General features: G+C 35.8%; 2 protein-coding genes across 2 annotated transcripts; one reads left to right on the top strand and one right to left on the bottom strand.

Moving 5' to 3' along the window:
• Nucleotides 1-3929: 3929 nt before the first annotated feature.
• Nucleotides 3930-10546, top strand: LOC113712800 (transcription factor VIP1-like). The gene is made up of 4 exons (XM_027236382.2): nucleotides 3930-4677; nucleotides 5569-5701; nucleotides 8570-8654; nucleotides 10032-10546. Exons 1-4 carry the CDS (start codon nucleotides 4109-4111, stop codon nucleotides 10289-10291), a joined length of 1047 nt encoding a protein of 348 aa, XP_027092183.2. The 5' UTR covers nucleotides 3930-4108; the 3' UTR covers nucleotides 10292-10546.
• A 1115-nt stretch (nucleotides 10547-11661) lies between these two features.
• LOC140015005 (uncharacterized) lies at nucleotides 11662-14668 on the bottom strand. The gene is made up of 2 exons (XM_072066779.1): nucleotides 14514-14668; nucleotides 11662-14170 (listed from the first exon to the last, which is right to left on the bottom strand). Exon 2 carries the CDS (start codon nucleotides 14134-14136, stop codon nucleotides 13222-13224), a length of 915 nt encoding a protein of 304 aa, XP_071922880.1. The 5' UTR covers nucleotides 14137-14170; nucleotides 14514-14668; the 3' UTR covers nucleotides 11662-13221.
• Nucleotides 14669-17267: the final 2599 nt, after the last annotated feature.

Raw genomic sequence — 17267 nt, 5'->3', positions numbered from 1 at the left:
GGAAGATATTTTTTTGAAAAAGAATTACTTTAGTGCTTTATTAGGAAAAAAAGAAGTATATTTGTTTTGTGCATTGCACATGCATTATTGCTAGTAAAAGAAAGTGGAAAGAATAGTACACACTCATATGAGTGCAAAAATCGTGTATTGCACAATGTACTCGTATTGCCTTCTTCTTTCTTAAATAAAGTTGACAAACAAATGAGCTCCAACAAGATATTTTAGGTCCTTCACTAAAAATCTTCTTGCACTTGTCCATAAACGATCAACATTTCACCAAAACTTGGGGCTAAATCCCTTAGGATAAGAACTTCACATACGAGCCCTGTGATTTTTTTTTTTTTTTTTGGTCGTGTTTTAGTACTCACCTATTAATCTCATTGCAAAATATTCGAAAGATGAGAATTTTCGATATCAAAAATTGAAGACACTAAACTAACAAATTTAAATAAAAATGTTTGGAAATATAACTAACTTTTATCATTCACTAAAAGTTGTATCTCACAATCAATTCCATTCATTCAATTACAAATCAACTCCATTTGCATTATCAACCGTAAGACACACTGTCCGATTGAACCAACTGTAAATAATCTCTAGCCCTGTCAGAACTAAAATTTGATTGAAATTAATACCAAATTATTCTTTTCACCCTCTTTAACTTCTTCAAAGAGGTCATGTTATCAAATTTTTTTTCTAGTAAAAAAAAATCTCATTCTAGCACGGGCCAAAAATTTGTAATTTATAGCCTTCACTTGTTTCGCAGCATTTTCATTCGTTGGATCCTTGTATTACATGTAAAAAGATACACAAGATTACCATTTCAATGCTTTAACCAAATACTACCTTTTTTTTTTTTTTTCTGACGCAGGGGTAATCGGGGCCTTTGACCCGATTAATCCCCTGCGGCCAGAGAGAAGAGGCCCCATCCTCTCGAACACGGTAACCATGGGACTCAAAACCTGGTGGGACTGGACAACAGTTCTTAAAGAGGCTTCCGTGACCAACCGAGCTGCTCAATAGTAGAGATTATCAAGACATTTTCTTTCTTGCTTGTTGGAATGCGCTTTCTCCATCTCTACTTTACGCTTTAAGAATAACTATAGTTAAATTCTTTTCTTCTTTTTTATCAGATTCGCTTGATGGATTTCCAGATAGATTCCATCTGTTATAGACATATCGTTTGATGCAAGAAAAAAAAAAGGGTCGAACTTGAGATTTAACCTATAAGTACTGTACATTGATGCTCATCAAGCCTGATATTTTCTTCCTTGTGAGCTTAAGACTTACAAAGAGTAATTGATGCCCTAGGCTCTCGCAAATCCATCAAATTCACTCATGGAGTCCGTTTGGATAGTACAATTTAGGAAAAAAATTTGTAAATATTATTCTACTTACATTTTAAATACAATTTTTTATCTCACGTATATTACACCACAAAAGGTACTATATTATTACTTCAAATAACTTTTTTTTTCCAAATAATCCCATTCCATATAATTGTATATTTCTTTTGGAAGCCGTTAATCTCATAAACCTATTTTCTTTCGTTTTATTATATTTCCTTTACCGAGTACTCTCATAGTCCTCTTCATCATGCAAATTCTCTAGTCTTCTGTTCATATGTCCCCAAACTCTCCTCCAAATGCCCAATTCTACTGAGTTGTACGATGCTTTTGTGTCAAAAGAATGGATTGCTATTTTTATTTTGTTATAACTTAAACAAATGTATTTTTTATGGATTAATCTTTTCTACATTGATAGTGTATATACTATCAGTATTGGATGAATGACAACTATATAAAATTTAAATTTGAAATTCAATTTTTTCACATATGTCATGAATCTAACGATGATAGTGTATATACAATCAGTGTAGGAAAGATTTACTCATTGTTTTATATTTTTATTTTTTTGGGTCAATTCTCTCCCTCCCCATTTTCACTTCTTAAATCCCATCCTTCTTTTTCTTTGCAAAAAAAAAAAAAAAAAAAGGAGCAAAGTGCAATACGCATAGTCATTCACCAAAGAAACCAAACAAACGCCTCTATATTAAAGTACTAGTACTAACTCTTTTGTTTTTCTCAAAAAAAAAAAGGTACTCCCTCCGTTCCACTTTGATAGTTCTGTTTTCCTTTTTCATCTGTCTCAAATTATAGTCCACTTTCCAATTGAAGAATATAGTTATATTTTAATTTTCCTAAAATTCCCTTATTCAATGTAAGTTGTTGTTATTATAAACCTACCCCATTTAATGAGAGTTGATTCTTTTTTTACCATCAATTCAAGTTCCTATAAAGTTGTACTCTAATTAATGTGAGGGTATTTTAGGAAAATAGTTACCTAAATTGATTGTTCCAAAAAAGTTAACTACTTTTTTTTAAACTGTGTGAAAAAAAAATCAGGACTATCAAAGTGGGACGGAGGGAGTACTAAATCTTGTTTTCTTTTTGTTTTTGACGTAGACACTTACGTAAACACTTGTGTTCCTAACGAGCATAATTATAACATTGAGAAAATTGCAGTTTTGATGACAAATATTTGGGACATTGGCGATTTGAGTCCTTAAAATTTTGACAAAAGCAAATCTAGTCCAAATGTTTCAATTTCTAACCATATGTAGTCCAATTGATTGGTTTTGGCAAATTATTACTAGAATTCGATTACATCAATAGCAAGCGCTAGTGGCTAAATTTTTTTTTTACAAAAAAAAGAGAAAAGAAAAAAATGTTGGTGGCCATAATTTGTGATTAAAGGGCAGTAATTAGTCTTTACCCTATATGACTATTGTGCATGCGAGTAATTCGTGCCCTTTAATTATAGATTATTGTTTAGAACAATTAATTCTTTTTTCCTTTTTCCTAATTTTTTCCCTGAATTTAGAGGTTGGCACATGCTACTTATATGATTGGATTCCAAAACTAATATACCAAAATTAATCAATTGGACTAAATGTGTTTAGAAATTGAAACATTTAGCGCCATATTTATTTTTGTCCAAATCTTTATTTTTATGAATTTTTTTATAGAAAAATTATTATAACGATTTGATATATGTGACGTAAAAAAGCGATTGAAAAATGTGTACACGAAAAAACGTAGCAATTTTTCTTTGAAAATTGAAATCCAAACACACCATTAATATGTTGTTACCCCAAACGTTTGATACCAAAATTGCAATTTTCTCCTCTGACAATCTCCAAGGCAAGTACTAGGATTAGTCACTAGGTGTCCGAACGGAACGATTCGCTACCCGGACCCTTTCCCCAAGAAAACTTTTGTTGTTCTGTCTTGTCTGAGCCGTTTTTCCCGTCCCAGCACTGATGACCAATGACCAAATTCCACCCAATGTTCATGAACAGGAAAGTCCTCTAGGCCTCTCCTAAACTGCCAACTGCCCTAATCCAGTTGCATCATCCCAACAACCCTTAAAGAGTGGCCCCACATGACCCTTTTAGTCAATCCTCCAATCTTAATATAACTCCATTTTTCAAAATTTAAAAAAAATTTAACTGTTATTTTCGATCAAGTGACCAACCCCCTTCTGAAAAAAAGGATTTATTCATTAACTCCTGTGTTTGTTCTAATTATGTGTGTGTGTTATTTTCAGCTTCTGAAAAAAAGACCAATCCTCCTTTTTTTTTAAATTTGTTTGAATTGATATTTTTCAGAATTTTTGTATATATAAGATAAAAATTTAATTAAGGTATGTGTTCACGAAAAAAATATAAATTTTTTTTGAATTAATTTTTCTTACACTGACAATGTATATATTATCAGCGTCAGATGAATAATAATTATGTAAAATTTAAATTTGAAATTGAATTTTTACACATATATCATAAATTCAACATGATAGTCTGTATACAAACAGTGTATATAAGATTTATTTTATTATTTGTTTTTGAAGAAAGATGGCTTGCTACTGCTACTTGTCAAATAACTACTATTCCCTTACTCTTCACTCCGCCTTGGTACCTTGGTAGTAGTAATAAGACCCTCGAATAGTTTGACTGCTTAGCCAATCTCTCTCCACCATCACCACCGCCGCCACCACCACCACTCACGATCAGCGTGAACCACCTTGGGTGGTTATTTTTTTGTTAGTGATGATGGAACCCAAGTTCACCGGAAAGCCCATAACGGCCCACAACGCTGTTGACCTGGACCAAATGCCAGACACTCCCAACCGAGGAGCCCACCACCGCCGAGCCCAATCCGAGACTTTCTTCCGCTTCCCTGACCTGGACGACGATATCCTCTTAGACGATGTCGTCGTCTTCGACCTCCCTCCAGGTCCTTCTCTTTCGTCAGATGCTACCCAGCTTCAGCCAAACAACAATGAGTCGGGCCGGGCTCAGGCTCAGCCTGCTAGGCTTATTGAGAAAAGTCATTTCAGGAGCTTATCCGTGGACGCTGACTTCTTCGAGGGTTTGAATTTTGGTGCCTCGTCGTCCTCCTCCGCCGACGGGGTCGGCGGAGGAGGGTCCGCGGCTGCGGGTTCGGGGGCGCCCTTGGGCCCTCGTCATAGGCATAGTAGTTCCATGGATGGGTCGTCGTCTTTTGCTTCGGCCATGACGACGTCGTTTGAAGCTATGATGGCGGATTCTGATAAGAAGACCGCGGGAGCAGATAGACTCCAAGAACTTGCTTTGATTGATCCTAAAAGAGCTAAAAGGTTGCAACTTTTTTAAATTTTTTTTGTATTCTTTTTTCATTTATTTCAGTTCGATTTTATATTTTCGAGTTTTGTTCATTTACATTTTTTTTCTGGTATCAATAATTTGAATGTTATTTATGGGAGCCTTTTATTTTTTATTTTTTTTTTCTGGGGGCTCTTAAATTTGGGATGTGATATGGTTTGTGAGGTTTTTTATTGTTTTGAAATAATTATTCGAGTAGATATTTGTTAGCCTGTGTTTGGTTCCTCTTGGTGGATTGGAGTTGCTCTGGGAGTTAGCCTGTGTTTGGTTCCTCTTGGTGGATTGGAGTTGCTTAATGAAGAAATTTTGGCTACTTTCTCATTTAATATAATTCCAATGATTCTGATAGAGAACCAAACAGAGACTAATTTCATTTCTAATATTCTTTTCAATATGTATCTGATTCTTTTCTTCTTGTGTTTCCTTTTTTTTGGGATCTTGTTTTTGGTGAAAGTTGTTTATTTTGTCCAGCTTCAAGACAAGATGAGACCCAGAGTTTGAACTATTGGCCACATGTCATTCTCTAGATGGTGACATTTCACCACTTGCAATAATACACAGATACACAGAGATAGAAACAAAAATAGCTGTCTAGTTAGATGATCACTTGGCAAGGCAGTGCGTACTTGGTTTTGCTCTTAGAAACAGTAGCATCTTGCAATACCTGAGTTAATTTGTAATGAAAATTTATATCATCAACGTTAGCTTACATAAGTTGTAATTATTTACATGTTAGTGCTCTCACTTTATACATTATTTTATAGGTTTGAACCATCAATTCTTTTCTGCATGTTTGATAGATTTTTGTGTGTGTTATACAGCTATTTTGAGGATAAAAATGTTTTCTTTTGCATGCAATATTGCAGGATTCTTGCAAATAGACAATCTGCCGCACGTTCTAAGGAGAGGAAAATACGCTACACAAGTGAGCTTGAAAGGAAAGTACAAACCCTGCAGACAGAAGCTACAACGCTATCTGCACAGGTCACAATGCTGCAGGTGTGTGTCTTTATGTTCTTATGGAAATTTTATTTCAAATGCTTGAAATCGGATAACATGCATTTTGAGTTAATTCATATGGTTGCCTTTGTTGTGATTTTGGAGTTTATGTTATCATCAGAGGTCAGTCTGATCGTGTAGATATGAAACAGACATTTTTGCATTGTCTCTTTCACATAGAGGTCTTAATTCAACAGCTTTGTAATTTTGTTTGGTTGCTGCTAGTAAGTATTGCTCCATAAATTGACAAGGGATGTTGTAAGATTACAAGGTGTGCTGAGAATATAAAGGATTTAGTTTCATAGCTATGTTGTTTTTCCGTCTTGTACTTTAATCTGATTGGTTTTTTCTTGTCACTTACTGTTTCTGTATAGGCTTTTAGAGTTCCTTGCGTCAATCTTCACTTTACAGTGATATTTCTCTTTCTAGTTTGCATGTCATACCACTATTGCATGGTGCATGGTCCTCAGTTATCTGTTTAGTACAACATGTATATTGTTGTTTTGGGAGGAAAGGAGGGAGGAAAAGGACAATTCAAAAGATTATTGAAGAAAGTTTGAACGCTAAAAGAAAGTGAAAGAGTTTTTCAAAGACAATGTATTACTGTTCTTTTATTGCTTTGACTTATCCTGTAAGAACCAAAAAATGGAAGAGAAAATTCAATTTTTTGCTTCAGTCCTCTGCCTTCCATTCCCCAACAACAATAATTGTAGCTCCAATTTTTCTTTTTTTTTTCATTGTCTACAATTTGAGAAACTTTATAGAAATCTTTTTTTTTTCCATTAGTTCAAGCTGGTGTAACTTCCTGAATTCGGAGAAAATAACTTCTTTTAGCAGCTGAAGACAATTTCATCTCAGAAGATGGTGTCACCTCCTCCTCTGAGATTAAAGATGAGAGATAATGGGAAAATTCCATAAGACACATGCCACATTTAAAACTATAAAAATAAATTAGAAGTTGCTGCAGCAATCTAAGAAGGAAGGAGACCAAAATGCAATACAAGTATGTCACCACAATGATGATTTAGGCACCCTAAATTTATGATATATCACATTGGAGACAAGTTAAGTTGTCAAATATCTACTCCTTTTAATCCTTAAAACAAAATAGGATGATGGGCAGGAGTATTCTGAGATTTTGTTTTTACTTTTAATTTTTTTTCGGGTTGGGATTTTTTTTTGGGGGGAGGGGGGCGGGGAATGTGTTCTGAGATGGTTTTGGCAGGTAGTTGGTGGAAGGAAGTCAAGATATTCCTGGTCGAGCTAGGTAGGATAGTGTTGGGTGAATAAGTGAAGATCGAAAGGAGATGAAGCAAAGGAAGAGTGGCGAAGAAGATGGCAGCGGGCACAAAAAACGTGGTGGAAGAGTTTGGGTTTTCTGATGTGGTTTTGAGGGAGAGGACAATATCTGAGTTTTTTTGGGGAAAGGAAGATGGGTAGGACATTGAAGAAGGTAATTAAGTACGTTAACTTTATCATGTTCATAGCTTATGATACATCTGTCACCAATTTGAAGGAGTTCAGTAGTTGGCCTATTTTTTGTGGAAATTAAAGACTTGAGGGCGTATAGACACAATTGAAGCTGAGGGAGCAACGTGGTACTGACCTTTAGTTTAGGCTGTTTTAGTGCATTTTATCCTTTTCAATAATGAAGCATGAGTAGAAAAAAAAAGGTAAAAAAAAAACCATGAGGAAATAATTGTATTGAAGGTAACATATAAATAACAAATCAGTTGTCTTTCTACTTTAAAGCCATGTTATGTTCCTTATTGAAAAGAAACTAAATGATGCAAAATTGCTCTAGTCATGGTAATGGCTTCATCTGCGTGTATGTGGACCAAATTTTTAGAATTAAAGCTCCCCAAACGTAGTACCTCTTTTCTTGAAGACTTTTGAGTTTGAAATTGTTTCTTTCATGAGGACGAGAAGCATATCTAAATATCTGCTCAGACTCTTTCTATCAAGGAAGTTAATTGTTTGAAGAAGTTTCAGTCAGCAAGAAAATTTAAATTTAAAATTGTTCAGTTTTTCTTTTTTGGTTTATGTCTGATTATGTGGTGGGGAAGGACTGGAAGGATTTTATCTTTCCCTTATACGAAGAGTTTCTCTGTCTAAATATGTCCTTTAGTTTCTTTCCTGGAAATTGTCAGAATATAGAGTGACATGTCAGCCTTGTATGATCCTTTTTTGTCACACTTTTCAGCCACTTCAGGCAGTGACTGGAGGTAGAGTATACTCCACCAGGGTTGGAACCAGAAAGTTTACGTTGAGGGGCTAAGTATAAAACATCTAATCCTAAGTATACAACATAAAATTATTTTACATTTTTTCAGGGACAAAAGCTTGAATTTTTAAGGAACATATTTAAAAATTTTCAATTATTTATGGAAGGCAAATTGAATTTTCTTGAACTACCCCTCTCCCTCCCTTGGGGTCCGCCCTCCTTGAAACTATGCTTATGTTATGGCTAAGAGGCTGTAAAGGCAAGTTTGAATCTACAGTGTTCACCAATACTTATGGTGATTCTCAATGCAAAGCATCTAGCTAAAGTACAGAAAAGTTACATTGGTTCTAATGGTGTATGGTTACTAATAAACATCTTCTGTAGTCGGAATGGTTATCTTCTAGTTGTAATTGTCATTGAAGAAGCAGAGCACCAAACTTTCAAGAGGAGAAAAAGATCTAATTTGACAATGTCCATCCATATATTCTGAACTTTTGTCAAAAAGGAAAAAGTGGGGCCTTCTACAAAGAAAGGATATGTTTTTGCAGATACGAGTTCTTTTAAGTACTCTTTTCCATCAGAGTTGTAAATTGAAGAAGTGTGAAAACCCATACCTAGTGTTGATGTAATTTTTTGTTCTGCAGAGAGACACAACGGGGTTAACTGCTGAGAACAAGGAACTCAAGCTGCGTTTACAGGCTATGGAACAGCAGGCACATCTTAGAGATGGTAAGCATAACATGGACTTCTATTCCCCCCCCCCCCCCCCCCCCTAAAAAACACACACGAAAAAAAAGCCCCCACCAAAATCCAATGATTTGGATAAACGCATCTGTGTACCTCTTACGAAAATGAAGTGTTGCTGGAGTCATGTTTGACTTGGATTTATAAAATTAAAAAAATTGGGAACTATGAAAGTAAGACCAGCCTATAGTTTCTAATTATGTAAGATGTTGTAGGTTCATTGTGCATATTAGAGGAAGAAGCAAATTGTTTTATCCTGCAGATGCCTCTATTGTATTTTTTCTGTCTTTGTTTCTCTTTTCTTTTCACTCTCAACTGTGTTATCTTTTTTTTTTCAGTTTCAAATTACATTCTAAATCACCCCCCCCCCCCCCCCCCCAATCTCTTTCTTTCGGTTATACTTCATTATAACACCGTGTCCTTAAAAGTTTCTAGTGCATGAATTTCCCCCTCTCTCATTCAACCAATGTAATACAGTTTGATCGCTAATTCCATTATATCCAACTTTAAAAGATGTCTTTGCCTTGGATAAATGGTACTGCACCACTCTCCCTAAATAAGCATTACCCACAACTGCCCTCTAGACCTGAGTTTTCTTCCCTGCTCCAATCTCATGCGGTGAATCTCCCCGAAAAAAGAAAAAATAGGAAAAAAAAAAGAAGAAAGAGCACCACCTCCACTTTTTTGCCAGCCCTGCCTAGCTGTCCACCCCTTGTGACCCACATCCCCCCCCCTCCCCCCAAAAAAGGAATCAGGTGTGAACCTGTCTCCTGGCCCCCATGCTCATTGGCCTTACCCCTTGTCTATGCTTAAATTACCCACTTGTCTAGCCTTTTGGGTAGTGCTGTGGATTAGCTTTAGGTTAGTGTGTGTGTGTGTTTCTTGCTGCTGTTGAAAGTATTAACTGGCATAAACAATATCCACACATCTTGACCAATTGAAACACATTGTCCACAAGCTGATACAAGAAGATTAAACACCCAAGCACTATATCTGATATACAAAAGGTTAGTTCTTGGAATTTGTTAGCAGCTAAAGTGTGGTGTGTATGTGTGCTTCTCTGCTGTTCTTTCTGTTGCTGCTTTTTGTAGAGGTAAAGAATGACAAAGTTAAGGGTGAAGAGATCAGGGTTGGTATTGTAATAGATGCCGCACTTTTGTTGCCCTTAAGATAGGTGCTGGCCCAGCACCTTTTCGTGACTGAAGCAATACAGAGCACTAAGCACCGTCAAGAGATAAAAGCGCTATGGAGCACGAATGTTTTTCTGAAGTGACCTGGTTATTGTTTTAATATGGGTGGATTCATGCAATTGGGATGTTTACAACTAATCGCTGATATATTCACTGTGTACATCATCTACAGCACTGAATGACACACTGAGAGAAGAAGTGCAGCGGCTGAAGATAGCAGCTAGCCAAATACCAACTGCCAACGGAAACAATTTTAACAGAGGAATGCGACCACAATATTCCTCCCAAGCTCAGACCTTCCATCACTTCGGCAATCACCAGGCAGAGCAGCACCAGCAGCAGCAACAGCATCACATGCCTCAGTCCACAATGAACCCGGGCTTTAGTACACAGCCCAAACCTAGCTTCCTGGATTTCAATCATAAGGTTTAGTACGGTGTCCATATTTCACGTGGTGGTTAGGTACTGAAATGTATTAGGTACTGAAATGTAATTGGCCGGATAGAATCTTGTATATGTTACATGTACTGCAGGTAAAGGTGGGGTAAGATTGTACTTGCATGCTGACCATCTGTTAGTATTGTTGTAGTGAATCATAATGATATAAGGGGGAAAAGATATAATGCTGACCATCTTGTTATGTTTACTTATCAAATGATATAAGCAGATGATATTTGTACTTAGAAAGATATCTTGTGATTCTTGTCTACATCAGAATAGCAATTTATTAGTGTTTTTTATGGCCAGTCAACAGATTAGCCCTGAGCTACAAGTCGCCTCTTCTTTTGTACCCAACATTAATGGTTGATGGTTCCTTGCCCATCTTTATCTTTTCTCCAGTTTTCTGCGACCAACTTGGTATGCCTAATGTATACAACCAAACTTCCACACAAGCGCGGCCTAAGGAATTTCATTCGAAATTACGAAAGCTAACTCATACACTTGAGCTAAGAGTTCTAAATCACTGCCATGGCAGTAGTATCATGGTTTACTTGAGATTTTAGAACTTCTGTATAATGACATTATCATAGCGCCAAGATGGTAGTCGACAATTGATTCTAAGAGACCTCGTTGCCTTTGTTCATCTTTGAATTAATCAAATTCCAATTTTCAAGTAATTGCTATATATTGCAAAATATGATTGTGAGTGTTGAATTGTACTCAGCACAGGAAGAAATTCAGGAGAGAATCTTCTATACAATAAGCTGCGTGTAATCTGAATCTCATAAGTTGTTTGCAGCATTTGCATTAGTTATTATATCGTCTTGCAATTTCGGGTTTTCGAAAGCTATCAGAAAAAAAAAAAAAACATCTTTTGTCCTAGACATCTTAAGATTTTGTCAGTGACTTCGTTTATTCCCACAAAAACCAAATTTGTGTCCAGAATTTCCAGTCATTGTTACCCTTGTCCAGAATTTTTTTTTTCGGGTTCGGTTTTCTTTCTACACTTACTATAAGATTTGGTGAAAACACCCTTGTGATTCTCGCATTTTGCTTCTTGGAATGAATCCAACAAAATAATTTGGCGCCCAAGTGAAATTGTTCTCCAAACTTTCTTCTATGTTCTATCTCCCGAAAGGTAATAAATTTCGACCATCTGGTTCCATTCAGAACATTAGTAGTACTAGGTAAATACAGCCAGTGCACATGGAATTTTAACTTTTCAGTACAGGCAACACATCTGCAAACTATAGCAAGCTTGTAAACTGCAATCAATCATGTAACAAGGGGCAAAGATGGAGTTACGAGAAGCTAAAACTATATAAAGAAATGACAATTAACTGAAAGAAGGAAATCATCCATGGCTGGAAACAGGTCATTCGATGCAGAAATTTTCTTGTTTAGCTTTTTCAAGCACAAAAAACGTTACAAATCATGGCTATGCATTATTATAAAGGACCGCCAGGATCATGCTTTGCCTACTTATACAATGTTTCTACCAATCAAATCCATCAAGTGATCCTCTAAACCATCTTCTACTCATCCAACCTTTATTTATTTCTGCTATAAATTCTTCAGCAACCCGTCACTAAATCAAGTAAGATATCATATACACAACATGCTTTTACCCCACCCTTGGATTTTTCTGAAGCAACTATAACAAGGCTTCTACAATTTCGGATCCATCAAGTAATTCTTTGCAACGTGTTCTATGCTTTTCGAATCAGTTTCTCCACACAAATCTTTCAACAATCCATAACCAGACTACATGTTAAGCAATGAACACCACATGCTTTTACCCCAACCTCAAATCTTAAGCAATCATTACAAGATCTCTACTAATTAGATTTGTCAAGTAATCTTCTACATCTTCAAAGCTCTTTGTATCAGTATTTTTTGTCTCGTATGAATCCTTCAGCAATTCATAATTGCAACAAGTACCGCATCATGAACACAAGATGCTTTTACCCCACTCTGGATCGCTCTTTAGCAACATCTTTCAGCAATCCACAAGTGCATAATGTGACAAATCATGAATACGACATGCTTTTATCTCTTTCTTGGATCGCTCTTTACCAACTATTACCATGCTTCTATTAATTAGATCCATCAAGAAATCCTCTGCAACATCTTCTAAGTTGTTCCAAGAAGGCTTTTTGCACAAATCCTTCGGCGATCCACAACCAAGCTCCTCAAACTGGCTTTTTGTATAAATCCTTCAGCTATCCATATGAATCCTTCAGCAATCCATAACCACATCAAATTTTATGCTGGAACTTTTTCATCTTCTTGAAATGCTCCAAAGTAAAGAAAGCATGGCTTCAAATGATCTGGTAAATGCTTCTAGCTCAATTTTAGGATGCCCTTGCACAATGACAATAATACTAAGGTCTTGAGCTATCTGCATCTTGTTCCAACCAATCTTAGTTGTTGTTATTTCTGGTCGTCAACCACATTTGGTCAAGAAGACCAGAAATGACAACAACTGCAAGAGGTAGTCCTTCACATTTTTAGCTAATTGCTTTCCAATTTCAGAGTGTTCCACGAGACAGCCTCCTCAAAGAACCAGCCTTTTCTATATAACTCCAACTTTTATCGTCTCAGAGGAAACGAAGAAGATGAGGATTGCTATTAGATTCATCGTGCAAAGCCATATGACGAAGGGACTTGTGAAGAGGATTCTACTTCCATTGCAATCATCTGGAAGTTGTCACATTCTACCTTGCTCCAGACGTCATCCATGACTATGAGGTACTTCCTTACAGGACTCTTCAGCTAGATCTTCATCACTCATTTTGATAGTGTCGGTGAATAAGATTCACCGTATTATTTAAAATCTCAAGCAATAATTTCCTTTTCTCATATACTTGAGAAACAGAACACCATGCAGGAAAATATGGAGTGATGTATAACTGAAGCATTTAGAATTCAAATTCTTCACTAGCTGAAGTTGTTTTTCCAAATCCAGGCATGCCAACGGTTGATACAATATCTAGGTGCAATGATTCCCTTCTAAGTTGGTTGATTATAAATTCAAGTTGATCATTGAGCCCCACCAAGGTTGTAACCCTAATTGTTTCTGATTTCAGATGCCTCAAGAGCACCTCAATTTGGCATTTAACAGAAACAATGAAATGAGTCCTGCAATTCAAAAGCACTCTAAGGTATCCCAAGAGAAAATAAATAAAGCCAAGTTCATGAGCCCTGGGCCAATTAGAAACTGATGACCTAAAATCATGGAGATGCGTTGTTGTGCCCTCCTCAGCCTTTACATTCTTATTTTTTTCAATCAGAGAATCAGAAAGCAATCTGTTCATTTTCTTGACAGTGGCAAGAAATACTCGGAGCAATTGCAGCCTCTCATGAAGGCCTAAAATTTGTTCCTTTGCAGGAACCATCAAATTGGCCTTGTACTTCAGTTGCTCCACCAGGAACACGTCTACTCTAATAAGCTTAATCATTTCAAGCAATTCCGAAAGCATAAGAATGGTATTCTTACTTGCCTTGTCTTCCAGCATCCAATTGAAATGAATCAAGAAATCCAGAACTCCGGCCTCCTTGCCCACTCCTTTGATGACAGACCAGATCAATTCCATCTGAGGTAGGACTGGTTTCAGAAAGGTCCACGCCAGACGAAAGATCCCAACTTGACCATCCACAGATTGGATGATATCAAGAAAAGGGCTGCTTACATCTTGAAGATTCAGCAGAAGAGAATCCAAATTGAAAAGAACAACACCATCAAAACATGGGATTATCTGACCCAGGTCTTGACATGTATCAGAAATTTCTTGACGAGTCTGAACTGCGACAGAAAGGTCGAGATATGATTCCATAGAAGAAGAGCTGAATCCAGCTCAGGCCCTCTAGCTATCACTCAAGAAGAGCAAAGTCATCAGTACAAGTTGAAGACTTCAGCCATTTTCTTTAGACAAAATTATCAATCTTGCAAGAATTTTCATGGGAAGAAATGATGATGAATTGGATACTAATGGTCAGTGGCTTATAAAGATGCACAACTAGGTTTGAGGTAATGAATGATCTAAATTTCAGATCTAGATTTCACTCAAATCCAATAAAGTCAATTCAAGATCTAGATTCTTGGTCTTTTTTTTTTAATATTTTATGCATCCAAACATTTTTTTATCACTAAGCAGGCCTAGTGAACAAAGTTGTCATAGATCCGCATATATCGGTTTGATTTTGCACCTACCTTTCGTGGTGGAGCCTGGATCATTGATCATTTTTTGACTGACTTTTTTCCTTTTTAATCTATCATGATTAAAGAATTGCCGCCTGTTTTGTTTGTTGCTCCTTGTCAGACGCGGATTATTAAGACTTGAACTTTGATCCTCAGCCGTCCAGTTTGTTTTTATTAGTGGTAATTTGCCGGATGGATGACAGGAGTTTGGAAGAGAACGGAAACGGAAGGCGTGACGGTTTTACTGGTGAAAAAGCCACGTTTTTCCATTTGGAGTTCATCAAATTCACGCCTTTAAGCTTACCCAACTTTTTAAACCTTTATATTCACAGGAATCGAGCATTCCGCGTTGAGGGTCCCTACTACTCAAGGTTTATAGTATTACACCTTGAAGTCCTTCAACTTTTTTAAGTAATGATTTTAAGCCCTAAAACAAAGCACCTATTTCGTATTCGTTTTTAATCTTTGCTTTACCTAGTGAGACAAAAAATTTGTAGGAGTAAATGAAGGAAATGATACAATTACTGAGAAAAATAATAAAAGAAGCAAAAAATTAGATTTTATTTCTTTGTAAAGCTGACCTAACTTATAACATGAAACTGCTTTATTTATAGAGTTCAAAACAGTTCCACTAACTCCACCAACTCCACTAACTAGGTAGAAAACAAAACAAACAAGCATGGTCAAACTAACAATAGTAAATATTTCTAACAGGAAATTAAACCTATGAATAAAATAACCAGCCTATTAATTTGTCATCATTAGTATGTAGTGCAGTAGTGGCACAACTTAGAAAAATCAAGTACTTGTTTATGGGCAGAAGAGATAACAATTGGACACTAACGATCTTAGATCAGAAAGATGCACAACAAAATGAAATGATGAAGCAATCCCAGATCTAGATCTCACTCAAATCCAACAGGGTAGTCAAGTCATTAATTGGTTTCTGAGATTTTTGTTGTATTAATTTTTGTTAGCATGTTGTAGTAATTAATTTAGTAGATCTAGTAAGTTAATCATGGATCCGGATATCCGGGATTTAACATCTTCTTTGGCCGGAGTATTTTTGGACCATTGACTAATTATTTTCACTTATTATATCCCTTTTCTTATCTTACGGTGTGATTCAAGAATTACTACACACTGCTGATTTCCTCAAACAAAACAACCACTAAGAACTTGCTCTTTGGTATACCAATAGTCAGTTTGTTTTTCATTAGTGGTAGTTTGCTAGATGGAATAGGGGAGAAGAAGGGAGATGAAGGCGTTGATATTTCGCAGCTTAAAAAAGCCACGCTTTTCGATCCATCATCTAAATATCGGATCGGTGTGTTTGCACAAGAGATTATTTAAAATACTTATTATAACATTTTTTTTGTGATTTGATGTATTTGATATAAAAAGCTATTGAAAAAATAAAAAATTATATTTATAATATAAGTAAAATAATATTTGAAATAATTTTGCTATCCATGCACACTCATTATTATTTTTTCCAATAGCAATGGAGGCACGTTATTTGGTGCTACAAAGGCAAAGGCGGGAAATTGTTAATGCTGCAAAAACCACGCCTTTTTGCATTCTCAGGGGAAATGAAAAAGGGCGTAAGTTTGCAATATTATTTGAATAGAGTATTATTTAAAATATTATTTGGAATAATTACTGTAGCATTTTTTATGATGTGATGTATATGAGATAAAAAGGTGAGTTCAAAAATGTGTTTATGATGCAAGCGAAATATTATTTGAAATAATATATACTATCCAAACAAACCATAGAAGAGTAGGCTCTTACCAGATTCCGCTTTTTCCATTTGAGCCTGTTTTCAAATGATAAACAGAATTATGCTTTCACGTCCTTCGACTTTTTAAGCCATAGATATCCACCCCCAAAACAAGGTCACCTTTCCATATTGCAAGCGACAAACACGAAAACCTCTCTTAATTTTGCTAGTTGAAGTTAGCTCATTTTTGTTTAAAAGATATATTCAATTTTATTCACAAGTATCACACTTAATAGGCTCGATTATTTCTATCTTATAGTTGTAGTATAGTGTGTGGCAAAAATGATGAAGTCCCTTATTAGAAAAAAAGAAAAGAAAAGAAAAGATATAAACGCTAGTTAATCTCCATGCATCAAAGTTTGTCATTAATGTTTCGTAGACTAATGGTTACATCAGAGAAAAAAGATGTGTAATCCATGAGCATTTTTTGGATATTTTACTTTCATTTGTTATAATGATTTTTGGCATAAATGCATCCTCTGTAAAAAATTTTACTCGATATATATGTGTTTATTCATGTTTCAAATGCTTTAATTTGCCTTGCAGTATAACCATTCAAAAGATTTCATAGAAGATGTAAGAGGGCTGTATTTCTCTTTGCAGTAATACAATTCTTTGCTGTCCCTCCTGCTTATTTATTTATTTATTTTTCTGATCATAATTTCTCTTCTCATCTGATCGTATTCATTTTGTTTTCATTTTTTAGTTGTTGTAAGTGGGAGATCTTGAATCAAATCTCTTGCTTATAATCCCTTCCACCTCGCCATCCAATCCAATCCAATCTTCACCCCCCTTCCCGACCCTCATTTCATTGTCATTTTAATTGATATTTTTCGAGCTTTTATCTTTAATTTCAAATAAGTTTTTCTAAGTTCCTTATAACTTCATCCTTGATGTAACAGAAAGTGTAATATAAGATCCAAACTTTTTTAGATAATTTGTCTTTGACTCTCTGCTGTTCATGTTGCTTTTGTCAGGGGTAG

Source organism: Coffea arabica, chromosome 10e (genome assembly GCF_036785885.1).
Source record: "Coffea arabica cultivar ET-39 chromosome 10e, Coffea Arabica ET-39 HiFi, whole genome shotgun sequence".
Taxonomy (NCBI): Eukaryota; Viridiplantae; Streptophyta; class Magnoliopsida; order Gentianales; family Rubiaceae; genus Coffea; species Coffea arabica.
This window is presented reverse-complemented; position numbering and strand designations above follow the sequence as displayed.